This window comes from Rattus norvegicus, chromosome 8, assembly GCF_021556685.1.
Source record: "Rattus norvegicus strain SHRSP/BbbUtx chromosome 8, alternate assembly SHRSP_T2T, whole genome shotgun sequence".
Taxonomy (NCBI): domain Eukaryota; kingdom Metazoa; phylum Chordata; class Mammalia; order Rodentia; family Muridae; genus Rattus; species Rattus norvegicus.
Genome location: NC_141541.1, coordinates 99,689,978 through 99,717,500, shown reverse-complemented (window position 1 = coordinate 99,717,500; position 27,523 = coordinate 99,689,978). Strand labels below are relative to the sequence as shown.

General features: G+C 41.8%; 1 protein-coding gene across 2 annotated transcripts in view; it reads left to right on the top strand.

Annotated features, from left to right (window-relative positions):
- Zic1 (Zic family zinc finger 1) overlaps positions 1 to 5,262 on the top strand; it is a 6,457-nt gene extending 1,195 nt beyond the window's left edge. Inside the window, exons 2-4 of one of the 2 annotated variants that reach the window (XM_087563580.1) lie at positions 1 to 547; positions 1,948 to 2,111; positions 2,808 to 5,262. The exon at positions 1 to 547 is cut by the window's left edge and continues 761 nt beyond it. In XM_087563580.1, the coding sequence (XP_087419706.1) occupies positions 1 to 547; positions 1,948 to 2,111; positions 2,808 to 3,005 (909 nt within the window). In that variant the 3' untranslated portion in view covers positions 3,006 to 5,262. 2 annotated transcript variants of the gene reach the window in all.
- Positions 5,263 to 27,523: the final 22,261 nt, after the last annotated feature.

Below are 27,523 nucleotides of genomic sequence, written 5' to 3'. Positions count from 1 at the left end.
CTTCACGAGCAGGCGGCCGGCCACGCTTCGCCCAACGTGGTCAACGGGCAGATGCGGCTAGGTTTCTCCGGGGACATGTACCCACGGCCGGAGCAGTACGGCCAGGTGACCAGCCCGCGATCCGAGCACTATGCCGCACCGCAGCTTCACGGCTATGGGCCCATGAACGTGAACATGGCTGCACACCACGGCGCTGGAGCCTTCTTCCGCTATATGCGCCAACCCATCAAGCAAGAGCTTATCTGTAAATGGATCGAGCCGGAGCAGCTGGCCAACCCCAAAAAGTCCTGCAACAAAACTTTCAGCACCATGCACGAGCTGGTCACGCACGTCACGGTGGAGCACGTCGGCGGCCCAGAGCAGAGCAACCACATCTGCTTCTGGGAGGAGTGTCCACGCGAGGGCAAGCCCTTCAAAGCCAAATACAAACTGGTCAACCACATCCGCGTGCATACGGGCGAAAAGCCTTTTCCCTGCCCGTTTCCTGGCTGCGGCAAGGTTTTCGCGCGTTCAGAGAACCTCAAGATCCACAAAAGGACGCACACAGGTATGGAAACTAATGTAGGATACTCTACCTCCCACCCGGGCCTGAGATTTGAAAGTTGGGGGATGAGAGGCACAAACCCAGCCTCGGTGGGGTCTGGGCCTCAGGTTCCAGGAGATAGGCAGATCTGGTTTTTAGTCTCGAAAGTATGGGAAAACAGAGAGTGCGGATGAGAAGGATTTGAGCATACAGATTTTAAAAATAAGGAATAAAAAGAGTTGGAAACCGGGAACTGAGTTGGCCCAGCGCTTGACAATCTCGATTCCCGGAGAGGTGGAGGCCGTGGAGCAGCCACGGAGGCTCCAGTTGCTCCAGTTACAAACAGATCTAAAACTCTAAATGGTGGCGACCCTTTCTGGGACTTGGTTGAGTCCTTTCTATTCGAAAAGGTGGAAGAAGTTGAGGTTGAGTTTAAAATGTAGAAACAAAATGGAAAGAAACAGGAGGTACGTACAGATGGGGTAGGAAGTATAACTAAGATCTTAGAGCTTTGTGCACATTTGAAGAGATAAATTTTACCAAATGTTGCATTGGGATTGAGGAGTGAAGCTAGTTGGTGAAAGGCACAGAAATCCTAACAGTCTATTACACATTATAAGGACTGTTCTTAAAATGCGGGGTTCCGGACTAGGACTTTAGAAATACTAACAAGTCAAAAGCTTAAAGATACAAAAGAAACAAAAACAACAGAAGTAATAACAAAACAAGTCCCAGGCAATTTAGGGCTTCGGGAGGAGGCAGGCTGGAAATTATGCTCCCCTCGGGCCCTAGAGTCAGGGGATCTGATCGCCCTTCGTATTTGGGTATTGTCTGGTGGAAGAGAACCCGACTTGAACTCTAAATTTAATGGCCCAGCCAGGTAAGAACTTTCGGCATGGAACCCCTCCCCCTCTTCCAGATTACGCCATAAAATGTGATGTGTGTAGGGGGTGGGGTGGAGTTGAATGGAAGTGGCAACCAACGGGTGCAGTGTGTCTGGGAGGGAAAAAGAACAGGGAGAAAAGAGCAAAGCAGGAGGAGAGTCAGCCGGGTCCTGAAAACTAGTAAGTAAGTAGAAGCGGCTGGGTAACAACCTCTGTAAAGACTTAGGCAGAAAAGCCAGTGTTTAGAGCCGCTGCTATGCTGAATTAAAAAAAAAAATTCTTTTTTGGCTCTCGCCACTTCTATTTCTACTACTACTACCACCATTACAAGGTAAAAAATAAAATGCAGATATAACTGGAGTGTTAAAAATATAGTTAAGATATTCATAGTTCCGCTGCAGATGCACGAATTTACTAAACTCCGGATTTTGGGTTCGGAAGAGTTCCCTTAGGGCAGCCAGCATTTTAATTTATCTACTAAACTCTGAAAATAGCTACTGGTTTATTTTGAATAAGACCATCTTTCGACTTTTATGTCAGGGGAGAAGCCCTTCAAGTGCGAGTTCGAGGGCTGCGACCGGCGCTTCGCCAACAGCAGCGACCGCAAGAAGCACATGCACGTGCACACTAGCGACAAGCCCTACCTTTGCAAGATGTGCGATAAGTCCTACACGCACCCCAGCTCTCTGCGCAAACACATGAAGGTAACGCCGCGGTCTGGCCGCTCACCTTCGAGCAGAAGCCTTTTCTGTGCTCGAGCCGGGGCCAGCCACCCTGGAGCGGCTTCTGGGCGGCCTCAGGAGCCGCAGGAGGCGGAAAGGCAAACGGTTTCACTCGGTTGAGTGGAAGGTGGCAGAGGGAGCAGGGGCGGGAAAGATAGTCGCACCAGAGGCCAATTAAACTCACTGTTTCATAATGAAAGTAAAAATAAGTGAGGTGACTCCGAGGCCCCGCTGTCAGCGCAGCTGCGGTAAGCGCGGCCATTGCTCCTGTTAGTCAAGAGCGAGCAGGCGGGCTAGCTGCGGTCTTGTTGACCGTTCAACTCTCTATATCCGCTTTCCTCAAAGTGGGCAGGCAAACTTTAGGAAGCGAACTTTCCTAGCCTCTGGCCCCAAAAGCAGCCTCCTCCTTCCCAGCCCCCCTCCTCTTTTTCTTTTGTGAGTCCACCGGGCAAAGTCCCCTCCTGGTGCGTGGCTGTGCTGGGTTACGCCGAGAGAACCAAGCCCAAGTCCCATTGGTCCTGCCTGCGGAGAGTCTGGGAGATCCCTGGCTTTGAAAGAAGCGGGGAGGGGTAGGGGAGGGGGTGCACGGCGGGGGGAGGGGGAGCATAGCTTTCATAGCCTTAGGTAGCCGCTGGGCCCACTCTTTATCTTCATTAAAACGCAACTTTATTCTCTTAGGTCCATGAGTCCTCTTCTCAGGGCTCACAGCCTTCGCCCGCCGCCAGCTCGGGGTATGAATCGTCCACGCCACCCACCATCGTGTCTCCCACCACAGACAACCCGACCACCAGCTCCATGTCGCCCTCTTCCTCCGCGGTCCACCACACAGCCGGCCACAGCGCGCTCTCTTCCAATTTTAACGAATGGTACGTTTAAAATCAGAAACAAAACATGCCGACCCCCTATTTAAGAGACTGAACACACACGTATATACATACACAGTATTATTCAAAGAATCCTGAAACTCGAGACACCCCTCGTCCCGATCCCGCAAACGTTTGTTTTGTTTGTTTGATTTTGTTTTTAAATCTGCCAGAAATCCAGGACTGAGTAAAACAGAGGATGCAACAAACCTTTAGTTCCCCCCTCCCCAAATTTCTTTTCTTTTTCCCCTCTTTGAAAAGGTTTGGTAGCTGAAGGGCGGGAGGGGTGGACGAGAAGGCGGCTGCCTGACCGAACACCGCCAAAGGCCCTGATGGCCAATTTCTCTTGGATCAGAACACGCTCTCTGGGGCTTCAGCTTTTCTTTATCTTCTTGTTTTGTTTTCTTGTAAATACAGAATTATTAGCTTAAATCTGTTCTGTTGGATTCTGTATATAGCTACACTTCGGTTGGAGTGGGTGGGTGGGATCGTGGCGTGGTGGTCTTTGCCTTGGGGAGGGGAGGGCCAGCGGGAGGGGGGAGGGGGAGGGGATGGGCGGCCGAAAGCCAACTGTTTGTACTGAATGGCGAGAATGTTCTAGTAAATGTGTACCAAAATGTGAACTACTTTGTACGATTACAGTCTCCACGTCGACCTAACAGAATATTATTGATATTAATGTGCTTTTTTTTTTGTATAAAGTGCAAACATTTCGTCCCAAAGTCTGAGTACTTTAGTGCAGTGAAATGTTGTTTCATGTCCTGTCAAGAATTCGTATAGTACGAGCCTGGATCTACGTGTCAAACTGTTCCATTTGTTTATGTAAAGTGATATTAAAAAGATATAAACTATAGCTGTCCATTGCTTTTGGCAAAATATACAACCACACAATGTATATAATTCCTAGTTTCCATATTTATCCGCATGTAAAGGGTCTGGTTTATCCATGTTACAGCTATTCAATATTTATGGCTAGAAAAAAAAAACTCGTATGTACACTTTAGTTTCCAGAACTGTTTGGTAACCTTTCGTACGTTATTAAAGATTCTTAAATCTCAGTGATTGTGGTAGGAATTTCTTCTTCACATCCCTTCCCCCAGCAACCTGTGCCAGCCTTAGTGGATCTTGGGAAAGCTCTCCAGCCTCTCTTGCCTTCTTCTCTGTCATTGCTGGTCATATAAACTTGATAAATGAATGCTACCCTGCTGGCTCTCCGAGAGGGTGTAATTAGTATTTATATCAAAATTTATGAAACAAATTTTCGGCCTCAGTATAATTTAAATGACCTTTGCAGACATAGAATAACAACCATAAAAATAACGGAAATAGATTGCACAGGCAACATCAATATTAATGTAAGCGAATTGTGAGAAGCTCGGGGGCTCTCTCTCTCTCTGTAGCCTTGCAAATGAACTTGCAGTCATTCAAGGGTTCAGCTGCCCCCCCCCCAATTAAATCCCCTGGTCTGAAACTGGATTGTAGATTTACAATATTATATTTTAAATTGCTGTCTTCAATTAAACCATTATGGCCATAACTAATTTTCAGGATGCCGATGAACGCTTTTCCAGGCCTTCCATCTTTGTACAAAAGTAAATGTCCATAAAGCGTTTCACTTATATATTTTCAAACATGATGCTAATTTAAATTAATTACTTCCTATGATATATTATTATTCCTATAATTTCGCTACTGTCATTAGTTCTCTCAAAAAATACATCTAGAAAAGAGAATTATTTTATGCAATGTGATTATCTTTCTATCTCTTTTATTTATTTCTCATTTACTTAAGAAATTCGTTCCATTGGCTGGCGTTGATACAGTAAATTTGTAAATGAGGAGACAATATAAAAAATCTAAATTACTTGTGCTTAATGACTGTGGCAGAACGCCTTTTCTCTAAATCAGATTGTCTTTCTTGCAGTTTAGTTTGATAGATTTGCAAGCTATGCTGCTTCGGCGAAGTTAGGTCCTCTGGTAGGGATGCTGGTTTCTTTGTCTCTGGTTGTCGCTTGCATGATCGCCCCATTAGGCAGACAGCGTAGCTAGAACTCACAAATCAGGCCCTTGGCTGTGGCTGCAGGGGCGTGGATGTGTTGGGAGTCAGGGGAAGTACGATTCTGCTTCTCTACTGTCCTCTGTATGTCCTGAAAGTTGCAGGCCTAAGAAGGAGAACTGTCTGAGAGCTTTACATGTGTTTCACAGCAATAACAACTCGAGAAATTAAACCACTAGCTAATTATACAATAAAAATATGATCTTTAAAGACACCTCTTAGCACTTGTATTTCTCATGTTTAGTCAACAAAGTCTTATTTGTGGATAAAAGGTTTTGCTGCATTAACTTCATCACAGTTTTTTTTTCCTTTTTAAATAGAAAAGGGAGGATATTGATGCTTAACTGTAAAAAAAAACAAAAACAAAAACAAAGTTGTTCTGCTTATAACAGCGATATTGGCCTTTCATACAAAGAGCGACATCTTGCAAAATTTGTTGAGATTTTGGAAAGTTGAATATCTAAGGAAGAGTTGCTGTCAACTCTAAAAATTGTGACCTTAAAACCTTGTTCTCAGTAGCTTTGGAAGTTTAAGACTGATCAACAGTGCAGTATTTAAAGTGACAGTAGACATTGAACCCAACATTAAACACAGAAATGGGAATAGAGAGTTCATCTTTCTAGGGACAACAACAGATCCATTAATAATATTTCCCCCTTTTATTAAAGATGAGGTTTTTCTGGGAACCTGTTGTGAATATGATGATAGTTTTAACAGCACTTTCATGATTTTGTCAGAGCATTTAAGAAGACAGCATAGGTGTTTATCTTTGATTTGACTATTTCTAAATTTAAGTTTACCTCGAATGTAAAATTCTGTTCGATTGTTGTGTGCCCAGTGCTCATTTGCTTTAATATCATAGTATAATGACTAAACATTATACTATGACATATGGTTTATATAAACTATTTAAAAATACATATTAGAAGTGTTTTTTTTAATTTCAAATATCCATGTAGATTTTTAAGGTCAAATGATTTTATTACCACTTGAGAACCCCTCTGTATGTATTTATGAAATAATCTCACAGCAAAGCAACTTTTATAATAAGAGACAACATTTATAATAAGAAAAACATTTGCATTCTTTCCTCTAATGCCCTCCACAAAGAAAAAGTCATTAATGATGTAAGTCACCAAAATAAGGCTTTAAACTTAAATGTAGTCTATTATTTTGCTGGCACCTTTAATGTCTGCTTCTTGAGATGTATTCTTCATACTTTTCTTCATGGGCTATTAGGTTTTGAAATACAAGAATGTGAACAGTGAAATATATTGTTAGACTCTATTTAGCAGGAGCTGAGCATTCTGCAAATGGCTGGTTTCTATGTGTAGTTGTGGATTTTGATCTAGGCAGAAGGCCATACTGGTTTATATTGCTTACTGCATTGTATTCTGGATACTATCAAATGATTAGGACAGCTAACAAGTTATTAAAATGTTATTTTGTGTCAACAGAAAATGCCTGAGTACAAGCAATCATTTGAGAAATGAAGAGAAATGAGTTTGGGGTGTGTGTGTGTGTGTGTGTGTGTGTGTGTGTGTGTGTGTCTGTGTGTGTACATTCAAAGCAAGCATATAAACACACAAGCATCCTTTATATGGGGGGGCTAAGTAATTCTCAAATATTTCAGATCCTTTGTTTTCTTCTTCAAAAGCTACCCCCAACTGCTTTAAGCATTTGCAGCTGATGATTTTGATTTTTTAAAGTCAAGCATTCAAGTTAACCTTTAAGAAGCAAACCACCTCTAAAAGAAAGATGTAACCTTTCACTTGCCTTATATTTATTTATTTATTCATATTTTCTTATTTAGCTTTAACCGACAATGAAAATAGCACTAACCTTCTTTCGTGATGGGCTTGGCATTTAGATACTTCTATTTGTTGATTGTGAAGTTTTCTCAGAACTTAAAAAAAAAGCTTGTCAACAGCAGTACAACCCCTCCCCCACCTTCTCCCCCACCTCCCCAAATATTCCTAAGCACCAATTTCAAGGCCAAGGTTTAATTAGTGCCTAGGCCCCTAGTGAATCCTTGTTGATAGACTTGGTACCTGAGTATATTACTCTCCAAGAAATGACTTGGAGAAGACCTTGGGTCTTAAAGATGGATTCAATGTAAGCCATTCTGAGGGGTAACTGCATGTGGTCTGGCATAGTTAAAAGGAAGGCACTGGGTTTATTCCCTTAGCTATTGTTGGTCTAGATGTGAAAACATCAGATTTTATATGTTTTCAACTTCTACTTCTCTCATTTCTCCAGTTTAAAATGCTAATCACTCCCCTTTAGGTACAGAGGCCTAGACTCCCAGTAACATCAATTGTAGTTCTCAAAACTGAGCATTCACACCAAGAAGAAAAGCTGTTTTTTGTAAAGATGGTCAGAGCTGAGATCATTCTTTACTTTTCCATTCGCCAAAGTAGAGTAGAAATGGAAAGACTGATGTTTTTGCCAGCCCAGCCACTAAAGACCTGCCTAACCCAAAACATTTTTTATTGTCTTAATTTTTAAAGCACCCAATGGCTGTAACTTACACCCATTTAAAATAGCTCTAGAACGTAAGATTTTTTTTTTTTTTTGCAGGGTGTGTGGTCATATGGAGGTCTTGATTTCAAGACTAAATTTAGATAAACAATAAAACTAAGTGGAAAGAAACAATAAAAATGTTAACGTGTAGCATGTGCTGAAGACTTTCAAAGTGTTAAGCTATGGGCAAAATATAAACAGTGTTGCACTTCAATCTATGAGCGCTGATTGGTTTAGTTTCTCTGCCCCAATAATAGGAGATGCAAACTGGGGCTGTTTTATCCTACAAGGTGGAATCGGTCATCAGCTACACATTAGGGTTTCCATATGGTGAATTAGAGGTGGGTTTTTCCAGACGAAGAAATGGAATGTAGCCATCTTGTATGGAAACCATGTTTGCCAATGGCGATACTAGGGACCTGTGACAGTCTGTTTATTGCATTTTGATAGCGTTCAATGATCAAGGGGTTTCTCTGTAGCCGGCTCAGGAGAATACAACAGGCTGAGAACGTTGGCCAGAGTCGCACCTACCCACCGGCACAGCCAAAGCACAGGACAGCTCCTGAATGTGGGCATGGACACACGGTAACCTTGTTTTCAACAACAGTAGACTTGCTGAAAAGCATTAGACCTGAGCACCCTCCCTTGTAAAACAAAACAAAACAAAAAGCCATGACTTGCTTATTTGTGCAACTATTTCCAGTATAAGTCTCAAAAAAAAATCTAGATATAAACACTGAGGAAATCGCGATTCTTTACTCCTCCCCACCCCCACCCTCATCAATCCAGGACATTTTTAGCCTCTGACAAAGAACTGAAGCTGTAGATGACTAGAAAAACAAGATTAAAAGACGGAATAGAGTTTGCTGACAGACAATTTTGCCTAGGAAGGTATTTTCAAAGTATGGGAACAGGCCTGAGGAATGAGTAGAGAGGTTACTCTCTACTCAGCCAGCCTGTCAGCCCTTGCATAGAAGGTATGGCCACACATGGCCCTGTGGGTAACCTAAGGGGCTTGCCGCGCCTCCGCCAGCTGGGACGTGTTTTCAGGTTCCCCCCAGCCTCTAGTCGAACCAGCAGTGCGCATGCGCGGCATGCAGCCCAGGGCTCCACGTGCTAATGAATATGCATGTACCCCCCTCCCCCGCCCTTGGCGAGCGGAGGAGGGAATCGCGGAAGCTCCCGCCTGTGAAAGTCTCTGGCCTGACTCCCAAAATAGTGCGGCGGGGAAGCCGCACGTGTTTGTTTTCAAACCGCGCTGGTTTAAGTGAGTTCACAATGCCAGCAGAGGCTCGGGAAACCTGCGGCCGCCACTACAAGAATTAAGTGGCGGGAGCGGTTCAGGGTTCTCCCCGTTCCCAAGCGCTGGGATGCCGGCTCGCTTGGCTCGAGTGATCCACAGATCCTGTGGCTGGACTCTTGGCTCATTCGTTGTCCACTCAGGGTCCCCTCCACCTCCCACGTCCCATTCCTTCTAAAGCGGGTTGTGACATTTTGGTTCTTCTCAGGCTCACATCCTTTCCTCATTAGTCAGACGAAATGTCCTGTGGACTCGACTGGTCCCTAGGGCTTTACAAGGGCCCTGGTCATAAAGGGGTTTTCTAGGGGCTCCACACGTCCCTCATCAGAGCCCAGTCCCGATGTGCGTCTATTCTTATGTCCCATTCTAACCTCCTTTTTACACCCCTCCCCGGCTTTCCTCTAAAGACCCAGCCCAGCATTTACTGCACCAGACACTATTTCCTTGAACGGATCTTTTATGGATCCCTCCCAAATACTAGTCAGTTTGCGTCTGTGGGATCTGGGACGGTCCTGGGGAGCTCAAACACGTTCAGCCGGAGGATTAGTACACTGAACGGCCTTGACCCAGAGGCTAGAAGTGTGGACTTTAGGTACTGGGGTGATTAATGGTTTTCTGTCCTTATGACATTGGCAGAGTAGTGTAGTATTTTGAGGCTTGTGGAACATTTTCAGAGCAACTGTATAACCTGTCCGACGGAGTGGCCAGCGTTTCTTCACAAAGAAATGGGTAGCAGCTGTCTCTGGGACAATTCTATCCTTTCATGGACTTGAAGAACTACTCATTTTAAGTGTTTTAATTGAATCCCTGTCCAGTGATGGCACAAATGGCTACTAACACTTCCTTCCACTGGACAGGTAGAGCCGTTTTGTGGAGCTCACACCGAGTCACTGCCCAGCTTCACTCTGAAGTCTGTTTTAGGGCCAGCACGACTCATGCTGGTTCTTTCAACCTGGCTGCCATCACAACCAAACCCTCTTCTGCCTCATACGACTGAGGCTTCGGAGGCGTCACTACCGGGACAAGGCCTTCGTTCCTAGCTACTGTGGTAGCTCAAAGGCATTTTCACGCAACCAATCTCGCAGCTCCATAATGGTGGTTGCTTAGAAAAGAGCATTTGCTGTAGGTTTTCGCCATTCCTTGTCCCCCGAGGGTTTGGCCCACGGGGAAGCCTGCTCAAAACCACTCACCCTGAACACTCAAAATAGTGGTTAGAACACAAAGATTCTGTTAGTTTTCTCCAGACGCTCACAGCTTCTGGTTAGAGCAGAGTCCTTGAAACAGAAGCCATCCGCCTCGAGACTTGGGTCTTTTTCTAAATTTGAATACCGGGCGGGCCGGGAGCTAGACTCCGGACTCTAGCTAGTAAGGAAAGTCTGCGAGGGGGTCGCTGAGTAAAAAGCTGAAATCCAGGCTGCGTTCCCGCGTCTTTCCTCAAAGACCAAGGCCCAAAGAAGCCTTCTCATTTGGCGCGGGCTAAAGGAAGGGAGGGGAGGGGCGGAATGGAGTTTGAGGTCCGCACACTGAGGGAGTGGGAGTCGGAGGGGGGCCTCGCTGGATAGCGCGCCTCAGCCGGTTGCTGCCTAGGAGCAGACTTAGTAGGCCGAGGAGTGTGAGTCAGAGCCAGAGCCCCGGAGACTCAGGTTCGAGAGGGGCCATCGGCTCCATGCCAGGTCAAGTTCAGTCTACACTGGCAGCAGCTTGTGGGTGTGGGAGTTAGAGTTAGCAAAAGGAAGCCCCGGCTTGCCTGCCTCTTTCTCTCCCCCTCCCCCCACATTCGCACCTTAGCCCCTTTCCAAATAGCTTGTCTCGGGTAGGAATGATTCTATTCCGCTTCAGTCAGCTGACAAAACCTGTCCGAAATCTAGACCCTAGATCTGGTAAGTCCCGTTCTTCTCGTGCCCCCAAGTCACTTTCCTAGTTACATGGCTTCACGGCTGTGTGTGCAGGCTCGTGTTCCTAGGGGCGAGCCACCAAGTTGGGCTGTTTGGAGCAGTCAAACCCATGGATCCTTCGCCGTCGTGGGGTTGTATTCCGAGAGTTAGTCCTAAGAAAACTGTCCTCGTAGTGAGGCGCTAGATACTAGTGCCTTGCGATCCTGGATCCTCTTTGGCCAGAGAGAGAGAGAGAGAGAGAGAGAGAGAGAGAGAGAGAGATCCCTCCCCCACGGGGAAGGGGGGTAAGGCGACAGGGCAGGAGCCCCCCCCCCGGCAATTTTTCATCACAAAGGTGTCCAAGAAAATGTACTCATGTTTTTATTGGGATTCTATGAAATTATTATTGTTACTGTTTTAAGACTTAACATGTGCGTCACTCAAAGCTTCTAAGGTGTCCAATGCCTCTTGGGGACATTTTCACAATTGCTTTGTCCGCCAGTACTGATCCTTTCCTACGAGAAATAAAAACTCATAATTTTACAAATCAGTTGCATTAAGACATATTTGCTAATGGGAAGAACGAAGCGTGGAAACGCAGAAAAACAGTCCTGGCGTTTCTAACTGGAGCTCCTGTGTGCACTCTTATTGAAATGTGAGAGATGAATGGGGGCGGTGGTGATCAGGGTGCTGGATGGAAGAGGGCTTTTGAACTACTCTGCCCTGTTGCATAGGCCTGACCTTTGGCTGACATGGCCACGGAGCAGGCCGTTCGTTAACGAGGATTTGATACATTAGACATTCCAGCTGGGCATGTAAACCCACGCTCTGAATCCAGATTTCGCTTAAATTAGTGTTCTAGGAAATGATCTTTCTAAGTCCAGAGGCTTAACCGAGTGTCAGGCAGGGCCCTGAAAAGGGCAAAGAAGGATTCCGGGTAAAAGGCACATTCCTAACTCCTTCAATAAATAAACAATAAGAAGTAAAACAAAATAAAAACATTTTGAATAATTCCTGGAATCCTCCAGGGGTCCACTTTGAGGCAACGATTTATACATAAGACTGATGACATTCTAATGTATTCCGATCTGAGAAATCTTCCCAGGCAACACTGTGAAATCAGAGTATAGTTACAGATGCCCATAAGATATGAATATCATAGGAGAAACCAGAGCATAACCACATATTCTCAGGAGATACTAGAGTGTAACACAAGCAGCTAGACACACTTGGAGAAAATGTCGCCACAGGTTTTTAAAGAAGCCCTTTACAAGTTTTACTTTCTCTAATTTGCTTCAACAACTTATGCGGGAGACTTCCAGATAGGGAAGACTGACCACAAAATCGCCAAGAAACTTGCGCCTAACAGATTGAGCCTGCAACTGGAGAAGTTGCAGGCGGGACTGGAAGGCTTGGTGGGTTCGGAGGCTCACCGGTATTTACAGGACTAAAGGGGTCCTTTCCTTTCACTAGAGTCTCATCAAAACTCTATTCGGGAATGCTTTTTCTTCCCCCTTTCCTTCAACAGATTCCTCTAGCGGGTATCCATAGATGGGGGAAAATTCGCTTTTGCTGTAGTTCAGAGCCGGTTGAGACCGGGAAATCAAGCCGTGTTCTGAGCTAACAAACTTCCAATCACCGGCTTCTGCTACCAAACCCTGGAGAGTGTTGCAGCTCAGAGCCAGCAGCTCCAGGCTGGAGCGTTGACTTTTGTAGGCAGATTTTGCTGGAACAGCGAATGGCTGTTTCCAGAAACCTGAATTTATTATCGGAGAGAACTATAGTAAGCAGTGTTTGGACTCACATCTGTTCAAGGAGTCTCTACCTCTGTTCCTTTCAGTCCTCTGGATGGATATGAAGAAAAAAAAAGCTGGAAAATTAAACAAGAAAGAACTACTATCGTTAAATATAAAACAAACAAAGATCTTTAAAAGCGAGAACTCCAGGGAGGGAAACTATTCTCACAAAAAAAAAAAAAAATGTGAGTTAGGAAATCCAGTCAGGACCTGCCTATGATAGATTCAGTGTCTGTTTCAGGTTCAGTTCTGTAGACTTAGACATCAGTCTGTGGCAACCCGCATTTGGGTCCTCCATACAGGAAGGCCACAGTTCTTTGGATAAACATTTTTTTTTCTATATCCCTAAGAAGTCTGCAGCTCTTGGGTCTCATAAAATCTGGCCTAGAGACTAGGCAGGCGAAGGAGAGGGACACAAGCTCCTGTCTAGTTAGGTAGAAAGCAGAGTTCATTTCCCCCAGAGGCGGGTCCCAGCCAGATCTTCCAGTTTGCGACTCCAGCCTGAAGAGCACCTTCAAATTCGTTTCTTTTTAGCCCAAGTTTTTAGAATCAGTACAAACCAACGCTGACCCCAGTGAGAGTGAATGATAATGAAGTTGCCTGGATCCTGCCTCGGTTTTCTAAGTTACTCACCCCATTGTGGCTTTAGAGACTACCCTCACTTTCAGATTTTAAGAGCTGGTCGCCGCCTGGGAACCAGTGTGTAGTCCCCCAGTAGCGAAACTAAACTCTAACTATCCTGGGAAAACATAAGCTAAGCTTCTTTCCTCCCTTGGGGGGAGGAGGGTTAAAGGGGCCTTTGCCCCAGGCTCCCAGTACCAGCCAGCCCCCTTCTCTTGTGGGTGGGGGGCTGCTAGGGACCTGACGCAGGCAGAATGGCCGCTGACGTCATGGGCTATTGGTCCAGGGGCCCTAGCCGGCCGCAAGTGTCCCGCTGGGGTCTCGTTAATTTTCCTTTCCCGCACTGGGCGTAGCAAAGAAAGCGCAGACAGCTCTGGCTGCAGGTCCTATCCACCTTTTCCTTTGGGAACGTAGCAGGAAAGGAAAGAGAAAGATTCGGTTGTTCAAAGCATCGAAACTTAACTTCTCACTTTCTTCCCCGTACAAGTAGGTATGAAACTTTCTACCTGGTTTGAGGGATTATTGGTCTTTGTAAATGTGGAAGCCTCATCCCTACTATTTCGCGGGAAACACATCGCCGGGAACTCCAGCGCCCTTGTAAACTCAGACTTTCTGCTTCTTCACTCCCAGTCCAGCTTCTTGGCCATTCGGCCAGAGCTTTAGCTGGAACTCCTATCCTGTTCTGGTTGATCAATAAAATGACTAACCCTCCTCCCGTTCCCCCAGAGACATAGCCAAGATAAACAGGCGAGCCTTGCAGTTCGGCTTCAGGAATAGAACTTTTTGTTTGTAACATCCAAAGTAGTTTCTCTTTGTAAAAGCGTTTATTGTAACTAGACTAAAACAGAATCTTACAAAGTTAAGCAGCAACTTCAAACATTCCACCCTTTCTGGTCCCAGTCCTGCCGATGCAGTTTCAGTAGGGCCGGTCATCAAGAGGCAGATTCTTTCTTGGGCTCTTTCCTCGAAGTGAGCAGAGGGAAGAAATCATCCGATTCACAATGCAGTTCCACAGGTGACAGTGAAGTGATTTTCTAACTAAAATTAGAATAAAATATAAAATATCATACACACACACACACACACACACACACACACACACACACACACACACACACACGAGAAGAAGCACTTTGCAAATCCAAATGATTTGAATGCCATTTGTCATAGCGAATTTCCCTGAAATTAGATAACTGAATAAAAAACTCATTTGGAAAATCGTATATATAAAAAGGCAACCTAGACAAATCTTTGTGTTGTTGAAAAGAGCGGTTTTTGACAATTCAGAATCACCCTCATAACTGAGAATGTAAAATGTATTTATCTAGTATTTATAGGGTCAGAATAACAAATCACAGAAATTATAGCAATGCCCAGGAAAGTACCATGCAAGGCAAAAGATTCTAACACAGAGAAAGACAAGGGTTTGGGTTTTAGTATTGCTTTTAAGCTTTCACAGTACTGTAGACTGTTTTTCCTTCAATATCTTGATAATTTTATTTGAAATTAATACGTTACTTAGCTAATAATTATTTAGCAACCACATACATTGAGCTACAGAAATACTCAATAATTATTTTATAAAATGAGCAGAACAGAACATTTATAAGATTTATATATTTTCGAAGGAGAATTTTGGCAAGTTTAAGAGGCCACCTTAGTAAGTACACATGGTTCTACAAGCAGGCTTCAAATGAAACAATGTCTTGAATTGTATACTTGAAAGGTTTAAAAAGGTTTGAAAGAAACTTTATGTAGGGCAAATAAAAGTAAGGGTACAAAGGCGTGAGATCAAAACTACTTCTCTCACTGATCACTTTGTAATTTTACAGCTTGTAGTAGCTAATACCTAGACTTTTAATTAAATTCCAAAGCCATGTTAACAGGATTGGGAAATACTTGGAGGAGAGGATAGTAGTTCGTCAGCATTCAGTAACTTCAGTGCCACGTCGCTATTTTATGTACTTCTTTTATGTTCCATAAGTCTTTCCAGAGGGCTTTGCTATTTTTAGTGCAGAGTGCTGAAATTTATGGGCCTATCATATATTCCAGACTATGTGTGTAACATTAAAGCTTGGGGAAAAACTACACCAAAAGTCAGCTAATATTATTATGAGTTTTTCATCAATAAGTGTTAAGATATAAGCAAATACTATTACGACAGTGTTAAAATTCAAAGTCATTATTTGCGCTTGATGCTGTCTTCAAATAAGTAAGTTATCTATATACAGTTTGGAGCTGATTCTTTGGGACCATGCCATTTTGGTACTGTCTCAGTAAGACTTCACTTTTTGACTTGGCAAAGCTCAGATTTTTCTTTGTGAACTTCAGTACCCTGGACAAGACGCATTCTACATTTTTTTTTTTTTAATATCTCACTCAAAACAGTGAGGTGGCTTACTATTGCTATGTAAATTAGAAGAAAAGAGCCTAAAGATAGAATTTGACTTATGAAACAAATTAAATCAAGGTAAATTCTTAATTGATTTGAACATAAATGCAGTTGACTAGCTAGCATTACCCTGTCACATGCCATTAGTTCAAGTCTTTCTTTCCTGAGTATCACTTTTCAGAAACAGAAACACCACTAAGCATGGAGAGACATCAAAAATTGCTTCCCAGTTGGGAAATAAAATAAAATACATTTTCAAAGTGTTTTGTCAATATAAACTATAAAACACATTTCTGTAAATCAGGGGAACAAATGGAAGAGATATTAAACTTGTATCCTCAAGGGTCACATTGGCTAGAGCATCCATATGAAAACAGATGTAAGATATATTCACTATGCCCACCGAAGTCTAGACAAATCCCACTTTGTAAAATAGAGAAACACGCATGTGCGCGTGCGCGCGCGCGCGCGCGCGCACACACACACGCATGTGCGCGTGCGCGCGCGCGCGCGCGCGCGCACACACACACACACACAGAGACAGAGAGAGACAGAGAGACAGAGAGACAGAGAGAGACAGAGAGAGGGGGGCACACAACAGTTTCATGGTCTCATTTCTGGGTTAGTGTGAGTATAGAATATATTGAGTCTATAACATAACATATTGAATATCTAATTCAGTTTACATACTCTGCAGTTTTTTCTTGTTAGCTTCCTATGACATCTCAAAAAAAAGTCCAAATACCTTTCTTTCCCTTCCAAAAATATAATGGGAGAGAACTGATACTTGCCGTAGGATAAACATAATTAAAAACATAAATAAAAAACAAATAAATCTTTTTTGTTCTTTTTGGGAGATATCTGATCTTGTAGATAAAAGGAAAATAGGGCACACTTTTTTCCCTTTTCTTCCACTTGCTCACTTGTACCCCCCCTTTACCTTTATTTTCATCTCCTATTTTTCCCCTGTTCCTCACATCTGCTCTGGAACTCCATGCAACACCCTTTTGAAAGGACTTTTCTCAGGAGGGTGTCAATGGCACGGTCAGTTTGTCACCTGGATCTTTGCCTGGACATTGTCTGTTGGGAGCAGGTATCCCTGGAGTTCTCGGGTGCAGTCCCCTAGCACAATTTCCTATAGATGAAATTAGACACTATTAATGTTAGACTCTGGGGTGCTCTAAGGCTTTCAGACACATACATCCCATTTTTGTGGTTGGGTTAGACCAACCAAAAACCAGTTTGACAACTCCTAGCAAATATTTGTAAAAGGATAACCCCACTCACTAGGTTACCTACACTTGCAGAACTATGCAGAATTAGGGAATATTTTTCTCTTCATCTTCTGTTTTTAAATCTAAATACAGATTTTTTTTGTTACTAACAACAATCCCCTTTCTTGCTTGTTTTTTAATTATTGGTTTGTAGTCACTTTAAAGTGTTTCTTATAAAAGTACACATTCTCTCTCTCTCTCTCTGCCTCTGTCTCTCTGTCTGTCTGTCTGTCTCTGTCTCTGTCTCTGTCTCTGTCTCTGTCTCTCTCTCTCTCTCTCTCTGTGTGTGTGTATGAATTTCCAATCTACTCTGAGATATTAAGTCATGATTATTTTTTCCTGACACTGACTTGATTACTCGGCTCTTCAGGAAAATTTTAAGCTCTTCTTATGACATATAATAGTCAATCCATGAAACCAAGGAAAAATTATATTCCTTGAAGGTGGCTATACATAATTTCTATTAAGTTCTAATACAGGAAGCAGAGAAGAACAGTTTCTGTGCTACCTAGGCTATTGTTTTCCACTCTTTGTTGTATTCCGGATTCACTGGAGAGTGCTGCACACCAGACCAGTTTGGTCTCTATTGGCAGACAGCTCTTTGCATAAGAGATTTTTGGCAGGTGTGTAGGGCTTTTGAAGAGATGTTTTGTGTGTGTTTTAAATTATTTACATGTGACATTTTCCATTAATTTATTTGCTTATTTTCAATTTATTTATGTATTTAATTTTATGTGTACAGGTGGTGCTTTTCCTACACATATGTCTGTGCCTGACCCCGAAGGAATGGAGTTACAGATAGTTGTGACCTACAGCTGGGGTGCTGGGAATCAAACCCAGGTCTTTTGCAAGACCAGCTGGTGATTTTAACAATGAACCATTTCTCCATCTTCTCTCTCTCTCTCTGTCTCTCTCTCTCTCTGTCTCTCTCTCTCTCTCTTTCTCTCTCTCTCCATATATATATATGACTATATATACATATATATATAAATTTCAACTTATATGAAAGTGAAGAGCATAGTGAAATAAACTATCACTCATTGATAATATTTAGATTAATATTTAGAAGTATAGTTTATACTTTTTTATTGTTTTTTTTAATTTAAATTTCAAATGTTATCCCCTTTCCTGGTTTCCCTTCTATAATTCCCTAACCCCATTCCCATTTCCTTTTTTCCCATCCCCACCCACCCACTCCTTCCTGCCTCTACGCCCTGACATTACCTTACACTGAGGGTGTCAAGCCTTGGCAGGACCGGGGGCCTACCATTGGTGCCCAACAAGGCTGCTACATATGCAGCTGGAGCCATGGGTCTGTCCATGTATACTCTTTGGATGGTGGTTTAGTCCCTGGGAGCTCTGGCTGGTTGAGATTGTTCTTATGGGGTTGCAAACCCCTTCAGCTCTTTCAATCATTTCTCTAACTCCTCCAATGAAGACCCTGTTCTCTGTTCAATGGTTGGCTGTGAACATCTGTCTCTGTATTTGTCAAGCTCTGGCAGAGCCTCTCAGGAGACAGCTGTATCAGGCTCCTGCCAGCATGTACTTCTTGGCATCAGCAATACTGTCTAAATTTGGTGGCTGTATGTGTATGGGCTGGATCCCCACGTGGGGCACTTCTGGATGGCCCTTCCTTCAGTCTCTGCTCCAAACTTTGTCTCCATATCTCTTTCTATGAATATTTTTGTTCCCTCTTCTAAGGAGGACTGAAACATCTCTACTTTGGTAGTTCTTCTTGAGCTTCATGTGGTCTGTAGATTATATCTTGGGTAATCCCAGCTTTTGGGCTAATATCCACTTATCGGTGAGTGCATACAGTGTGTGTGTGTGTGTGTGTGTGTGTGTGTGTGTGTGTGTGTGTGTGTGATTGGTTTGCCTTACTCAGGATGATATTTTCTAGTTCATTCTATTTGCCTATGAATTTTATGAAGTCATTGTTTTCGATAGCTGAGTAGTACTCCATTGTGTAGATGTACATTTTCTGTATCCATTCCTCTGTTGAAGGGTATCTGGGTTCTTTCCAGCTTCTGGCTATTATAAATAAGGCTGCGATGAACATAGTGGAGCACGTGTCTTTGTTGTATGTTGGAGCATCTTTTGGGTATATGCCCAAGAGAGTTATAGCTGGGTCCTCAGGTAGTTCAATGTCCAATTTTCTGAGGAACCTCCAGACTGATTTCCAGAATGGTTGTACCAGTTTGCAATCCCACCAACAATGGAGGAGTATTCCTCTTTCTCCACATCCTCACCAGCATCTGCTGTCACCTGAGTTTTTGATCTTAGCCATTCTGACTGGTGTGAGATAGAATCTCAGGGTTGTTTTGATTTGCATTTCACTGATGACTAATGATGTTGAACATTTCTTTAGGTACTTCTCAGCCATTCAATATTCCTCAGCTGAAAATTCTTTGTTTAGCTCTGTACCCCATTTTTAATAGGGTTATTTGATTCTCTGGAGTCTGACTTCTTTTTTTAAAGACATTTTATTTTTTTATTAATTTTTATTTATATGAGTACACTGTAGCTATCCTCAGACACACCAGAAGAGGGCACCAGATCTCATTACAGATGGCTGTGAGCCACCAAGTGGTTTCTGGGAATTGAACTCAGGATCTCTGGAAGAGCAACTAGTGCACTTAACCACTAAGCCATCTCACCAGCCTGGAGTCAAACTTCTTGAGTTCTTTGTATATATTGGATATTAGGCCTCTATCTGTTGTAGGATTGGTAAAGATCTTTTCCCAATCTGTTGGTTGTCTTTTGTCTAATGACAGTGTCTTTTGTCTTACAGAAGCTTTGCAGTTTTATGAAGTCCTATTTGTCCATTCTTGATCTTAAAGCAGAAGCCATTTGTGTTCTGTTCTGGAAATTTTGCCCAGTGACCATGTGTTTGTGGCTCTTCCCCATTTTTTCCTCTACTAGTTTGAGTGTATCTGGTTTTATGTGGAAGTTCTTGATCAACTTGGACTTGAGCTTTTTACAGGGTGATAAGAATGGATCAATTTGCATTCTTCTACAGGCTGACCTTCAGTTGAACCAGCACCATTTGTTGAAAATGCTATCTTTTCCCCGCTGGATGGCTTTAGATCCTTTGATAAAGATCAAGTGACCATAGGTGTGTGGGTTCATTTCTGGGTCTTCAATTGTATTGCATAAATCTAGCTGCCTGTCTCTGTACCAATACCATACACTATTTTATCACTATTGCTCTGTAATATTGCTTGAGGTCAGGGATGGTGATTCCCCCAGAAATTCTTTTATTGCTTATGATAGTTTTCACTATCCTGGATTTTTTATTATTCCAAATGATTTTGCAAATTGCTCTTTCTAACACTATGAAAATTTAGTTAGAATTTTGATGGGGATTGCATTGAATCTGTAGATAGCTTATGGCAAAATGGCCATTTTTAAAATACCAATCCTGCCAATCTGTGAGCATGGGACGTCTTTCCATCTTCTGAGATCTTCAGAGACCTGACGTTCTTGCCATACAGATCTTTCACCTGCTTGGTTAGAGTCATACACCAAGGTATTTTATATTATTTATGAAGTGTGCCATTTCCCTAATTTCTTTCTCATCCTGTTTATCTTGTGAGTAGAAGGTTACTGATTTATTTGAGTTAATTATATATCCAACTACTGTGCTGAAGTTGTTTATCAGGCTTAGTAGTTCTCTGGTGGAACTTTTGGGGTCACGTAAGTAAACTATCATATCATCTGCAAATAGTGATATTTTGACTTCTTCCTTTCCAATCTGTATCCCTTTGACCTTCTTTTGTTGTCTGATTGCTCTGGCTAGGACTTCTAGTACTATATTGAATAAGTAGGGAGAGATTGGGCATCCTTGTCTAGACCCTGATTTTAGTGGGATTGCTTCACATTTCTCTCAATTTAGTTTGATGTTGAGTGCTGGTTTGCTGTATATTGCTTTTACAATGTTTAGGTATGGGCCTTGATTTCCTGATCTTTTCACGACGTTTAACATTAAGGAGTGGTGAATTTTGTCAAAGGCTTTCCCAGCTTCTAGTGAAATGATTATGTGTTTTTTTCCTTTGACTTTGTTTATATAGTGGACTATGTTGATGATTTCCATACATTGAACCATTCCTGCATTCCAGGGATAAAGCCTACTTGGTCATGATGGATGATCACTTTGATGTGTTCTTGGATTTGATTTGTGAAATTTTTATTGAGTATTTTTGTGTCAGTATTCATGAGGGAAATTGGTCTGAAATTCTTTCTTTGCTGGGTCATTGTGTGGTTTAGGTATGAGTGCAATTGTGGCTTCATAGAAGGAATTATGTACTGTTCCTTACATTTCTATTTTGTGGAATAGTTTGGACAGTATTGAAGGTCTGATAGAATTCTGCACTAAACCCATCTGGTCCTGGGCTTTTTTTTGGTTAGGAGACTTTTAATAACTGCTTCTATTTCTTTAGGAGTTATGAGATTGTTTAGATTGTTTGTCTGATCCTGACTTAATTTTGGTACCTGGTATCTGTCTAGAAAATTTTCCATTTCATCCGGATTTTTCCAGTTTTGCTGAATATAGGCTTCTGTAGTAAGATCTGATGATTTTTTTTGAATTTCCTCAGATTCTGTTGTTATGTCTCCCTTTTCATTTCTGATTCTGTTAACTTGGATACTCTCTCTGCGCCCTCTTGTTAGTCTGGCTAAGGGATTATCTATCTTATTGATTGCCTCAAAGAAACAGCTTCTGGTTTTATTGATTCTTTGTATAGTTCTTTTTTTCCCACTTGGTTAATTTCAGTCCTAAGTTTGATTAATTCCTTCTGCCTACTCCTCTTAAGTGTCTTCTTGTTCTACAACTTGTAGGTGTGCTGTTAATCTGCTAGTATATGCTCTCTCCAGTGTATTTTTAGAGGCATTCAGAGCTCTAAGTTTTCCTCATATAACTGCTTTCATTGTGTCCCATAAGTTTGGGTATGTAGTGCCTTCATTTTTGTTAAATTCTAAAGTCTTTAATTTATTTACTTCTTCCTTGACCAAATTATCATTGAGTAGAGCATTGTTCAGCTTCAATGTATGTGTGGAATTTCTTTTGTTTTTGTTGTTATTAAAGACCAGTCATAGTCTGTGGTGATCTGACAGGATGGATGGGATTATTTCAATCTTCTTGTATCTTTTGTGACTGATTACATGGTCAGTTTTGGAGAAGGTTCCAGGAAGTGCTAAGAAGAAGGTATATTCTTTTGTTTTAGGATAAAATGTTCTATAAATATATATTAAATCCATTTGGTTCATAACTTCTGCTAGTTTCTCTGTATCTCTGTTTAGTTTCTGCCTCCATGATATGTCCATTGATTTGAGTTGAATGTCAAAGTCTCCTCCTATGTGCAATGTGTGCTTTGAACTTTAGTAAGGTTTCTTTTATGAATGTAGGTGCCTTTGCATTTAGAGCATAGATATTCAGGATTCAGAGTTTATCTTGGTGGATTTTTCCTTTGATGACTATGAAGTGTTCTTCCTATTTTTTTGATAACTTTTGGTTGAAAGTAGATTTTATTTGATATTAGAATGTCTACTCCATCTTGTTTTTTGAGACCATTTGCTTGGAAAATTGTTTTCCAGTCTTTTACTCTGGGGTAGTGGCTGTCTTTGTCACTGAGGTGTGTTTCCTGTATACAGCAAAATACTGGGTCCTCTTTACGTATCCAGCCTCTTAGTCTACTTTTTGTTTATTGGGGAATTGAGTCCATTGATGTTAAATGATGTTAAGCAACAGTGATTGTTGTTTCCTCTTATTTTTGTTGTTAGAGGTGGTATTATTTTTGTGTGGTTTTCTTTTGGGTTTGTTGCAAGAAGATTACCTTATTGTTTTTTCTAGGGTCTAGTTTCCTTCCCTGTGTTGGAGTTCTCCATCTATTATCCTTTGTAGGTCTCGATTTGTAGAAAGATATTGTGTAAATGTGGTTTTGTCATGGACTATCTTGGTTTCTCCATCTATGTTGAGAGTTTTGCTGAATATAGTAACCTGGGCTGGCATTTGTATGACATCTCCTCAGAATCTTCTGGTTTTCATATTTTCTGGTGAGAATTCTGGTATAGTTCTGATAAGTCTGCCTTTATATGTTATTTGACCTTTTTTCCTTACTGGTTTTAATATTCTTCCTTTGATTTGTGCATGTGGTGTTTTGACTATTAGGTGATGGGAGGAGTTTCTTTTCTGGTCTTATCTGTTTGGAGTTCCGTAGGCTTCTTGTACGTTTATGGGAGTCTCTTTCTTTAGGTAAGGGAAGTTTTCTTCTATAATTTTGTTGAAGAAATTTACTGGCCATTTAAGTTGGGAATCTTCACTCTCTTCTATACCAATTATCCTTAGGTTTGATCTTCTCATTGTGTCCTGGATTTCCTGGATGTTTTGTGCTAGGAGCTTTTCGCATTTTACATTTTCTTTGATGGTTGTTTCAATGTTTTCTATGGTATCTTCTGCCCCTGAGATTCTCTCTTCTATATCTTGTATTCCTTTTGTAAAGCTTGCATCTGTGATTCCTGATCTCTTTCCTAGGTTTTCTCTCTCCAGGGTTGTCTCCCTTTGTGCTTTCTTTATTGTTTCTATTTCCATTTTTAGATCCTGGATGGTTTTGTTCAATTCCTTCACCTGTTTGGTTGTGTTTTCTTCAATTCTTTAAGGGATTTTTGTGTTTCCTCTTTAAGGTCTTCTACTTGCTTACCCGTGTTGTCCTGCACTTCTTTAAGGGAGTTATTTATGTCCTTCTTAATGTCCTCTATCATCATCATGAGATGCAATTTTAAATACAAATCTTGCTTTTCCAGTGTGTTGGGATAGCTAGTATTTGCTTTGGTGGGAGACCTGGGTTCTGATGATGCCATGCAGTCTTGCTTTCTGTTGCTTAGTATCCTATGCTTGCCTCTAGCCATCAGGTTGTCCTGGTGTTAGCTGGTCTTGCTGTCTCTGACAGTGTCTTGACCCTCCTGCAAGCCTGTGTGTCAGCACTCCTGGAGGCTAGCTTTCTTCCAGCAGGATCTGGATGCAGAGAGCTGTGTCCCAGTGTCAGTTCTGGGCATAGGTGGAAACTGGAAGGATCCTGTCCTAGAGTGCTCCTTATTCCTGAGTCCATCCTCTTGGTCCAGGAATGTGAGCAGAAATGGTGGTCTTTCCTGTGCTTTCAGGAATGTTTGCACTTCTGAGAGTCCCACTTTCCCCCATGGGATCTGTGTATGGATAGCTGTGGGACTGGGTCAGCTCTGATTGTAGGCAGAAACCAGAAGGATACTGTCCCAGACTGCTCTTTGGTTCCTGTGTTCTGAAGGCTCCAGGTGGACCCCTCAGGGCAGAAGTGGTGGTCTTAGGTGTGTCAGTGCCCCTGGAGACTGGCTTTCAGCTCTGGGCCGTGGTGGAGACCAGAAGGATCCTGTCCCTGACTGCTCTGATGTTCTTGTGTCCAGAGGGCTCCAGGCAAGTTCCTCTTGGTCCATGAATGTAGTTTATACTTCTGTTCAGTAGCATACTTAATTACTTGAAAAATTTTTGACTCATATCATTTTAAACACCATACTGTTTAAAATGACAATATTTATTAATTACCTAATAGGTAATTTAAACTGAGTGTTTTTGTGAATGTAGCTTGTGTGTTTTTTCAGAATCAACTCCCATTTGAATTCCTGGCTTCTTAATCTCACTCTTTTCAAGCAAAAAACTACTTCCAGTACCAAAGAACTTATTAGCTACTAGAATCAAGAATCACTGTGGTACTTGGAAAGAAAAGAATGATTCAGTTGATTATCATCATAACCAATGAATGGGAGCATAAGCCGGAGACTCTTAAAATACCTGGGTCCAGTAGTCAGTCATAAAGAAACAAGAATTTTTTACCCTGAGTTTTTGAGTTTGAGACATGATGGCTAAAATTTTCTTTTAAGAAAGAAAAGCCCCAGGAACATGTACCCATGTAGAAAGAACCATTGTATCTGATAAAACTGTCACTGAAGACGCACTGGGTTTCAGTATCAAAACACCTGGGGCAACTTGTCAACTACCAATATGATAATAAACATATTTGTATGCTCATATGTGATTTTTAAAATTCTGTTTTTTTATTTATTTATTTCTGTGTGCATTGCCATGTGCATGGTGTAGCACCCATGTGGAGGTCAGAGGATAACTTGTTGGATTTCTCTTTATAACTTATGTGTGGAACTGGGAATTGAACTCAGATCCTTGCTTGGCAGCAAGGACTCTTAGCTGCTCTGCTGTTCTAAATATAACATTTAGCTACATATTATGGCCACTCTTTACAAAGAGAACATGTTTTAGCTGTTTTTCAAAATTAGAGTAGGGAGGCCATTCACCTTTTGGGTGTAAAAGCTAGTCTCTGGAAGTTATGATATGGTTCCCTTCCCTATGACCAAATTGCCTCTCAGACTTCATTAACAGCCCCTTCCAGGTTGAGTACTAAAATGTTAGTATCCACAGCTATACTTCATTGTAGCTTTTGGGATCAAAGTACATTTTTTTTCAGTCTTGGAATTTTGTTGTTGTTTGGTAATTAAAAAAACAGTTTAACACTGAAGTGTGTGTGTGTGTGTGTGTGTGTGTGTGTGTGTGTGTGTGTGTGTTTTCATGCCTTAGAGGACAACTCTTGGGAATCAGTTCTTTTCATTATGCAACATCATCAGGTTTGGCAGCAAGAACCTTTATCAGGTGAGCCATCGAGTGAGCCCCTTGTATGATTTTCTTGAGTTTCACTATATAGTTTAGGCTAGCCTTGAACTCACTTTGTAGCCTAGATTGCCTTGATCTCACAAGTGCTGGGATTACAGGCACGTGCCATTGCTTTATCACAGACTTGAGTTTTAATAGCAAATATTAATGTTTAGTTTATGATACCCTTCCAATTAAGTCTGAAATACTGGGAATGTAAATCTTTTAAAATAGAAGTTATCTCCTTAAGCTCTGTCTTACTCACAGCACTGAATCCTGTCTTAGCTCTCTTCCCAACATTACAACCGTGTTTTTCTGCCTCGCACCCACATCTTGGCTAGAGAATATATGGGCTTGGGTTTCCCTGTGATACTTGGGCATTAGAAACATCTTAGTTCTTTATTACTTGAAACTATATTCTGGGACTGGGGTTATAGCTCAGTGGTTAAGAGGACTAACTGGGTGATCTGGCAGAAGACCCAGGTTCAATTCCCAGCACCCACAAGGTAGCTCATAACTGTCTGTAACTCAAGTTACAAGAATGTGAATCTCTCACATGGACATACATGCAGACCAAACACCAATGCATATTAAAAATAAATAAATAAGTAAACAAATAAACAAGCAAATCCCAAGGTTCTGACCCACACCATCTGCTTCTTTTTGTGCACTCAGAAACCACACTTATCTTTTCCCTGCATTGTGCCTGCTATCACAAACTTTTATCAACAAGTTATACCTGAGCATACTGTTTGGAAGGTATGCCTTAAACCAGCTGTTTTCAAATACACCACTTAGGTTAGTACCTCATTACCGGAAACAACTTTCTGGATTTGGCATTATAATAGGAATTTGTTCATGATATCAGTAACAATAATGAAATGCCTTTTAGACTCTTAAGAAGCACCTAATGAACTCATAGTCTATATTAGAGCAGTGTACAACTTACTCTCTGGCACAAAACAAGGAAAGCAAGGGATATATTTTCAAAGAATGGCCATATTGTACATAGCAGGAATGTAAAACATTGCAGAAAAACAATTGGAAAAAGTGTGACTGATTCAAATACAATTTTTAAGTTATAAAATTCCGAATGATCAGGGAGATTTAGAGTATCTATGCACTTATGCATCAATCATTGTGTCTTCTGATGTATCTATGGGTGATTCTGTGTATCCAACTATATCAATTATTCACTGCCTCGTATTTATCTATCTTTAATATGAAAATGTGGTAAAATGAGAATGTAAGTTCCATGAGAGTGAAGGATTTTGTACATTTCATTTATGGATTTGTTGCCCAAACATGCTTTTTTTTCTTTTTTTTTTTCCGGAGCTGGGGACCGAACCCAGGGCCTTGCGCTTCCTAGGCAAGCGCCCTACCACTGAGCTAAATCCCCAACCCCATGCTTTTTTTCTTAATGTATTCTACATCTGTTTGCTGGTTGACTTAGCTGGTTGAATACAGCTCATCAGAAAATATTTTTAAAAGGGCATTAAGTATGGGGAATGTGTCACAAGTGCTCAGAGATTGGTTGGAAAAAGGCTATGTGGAATGGCTATACAATGCAGTGTTATAAGAATTTCTCTTAGTGCTGAATGTTATCATCTTTGAAAGTTCTGCTTAGTTTTCTACCACCCTTAGCCAGCAGTACACTTGGTGATAATTTGACATATATGCTCCATGGAAAGATGTTAACTATTTGTACATATAGCAATGCAATTTATTGTCCAAATCCTCAGTACTGGAGTTGGTGACACCACAAAGGGTTTTTATCTTAACTTTGAAAATTTCAACCCCTTGTACACTTTTTAAAACAAATATCTATTAATATTTTCTATGTGTCAGCAATCTCTTTTGGGATTGAGAGACAGTCAAAGTTCCTTCAGTAGCTGCCTCTGCTGAGCAACTGGGTGACAGCAATGAACTTTGGGAGGATACACAGGAAAGCAAACTTTAGGCAGTCAGAAGTTCTATGTGGAAACTGAGTCTAGCCATGAAATAGAGAG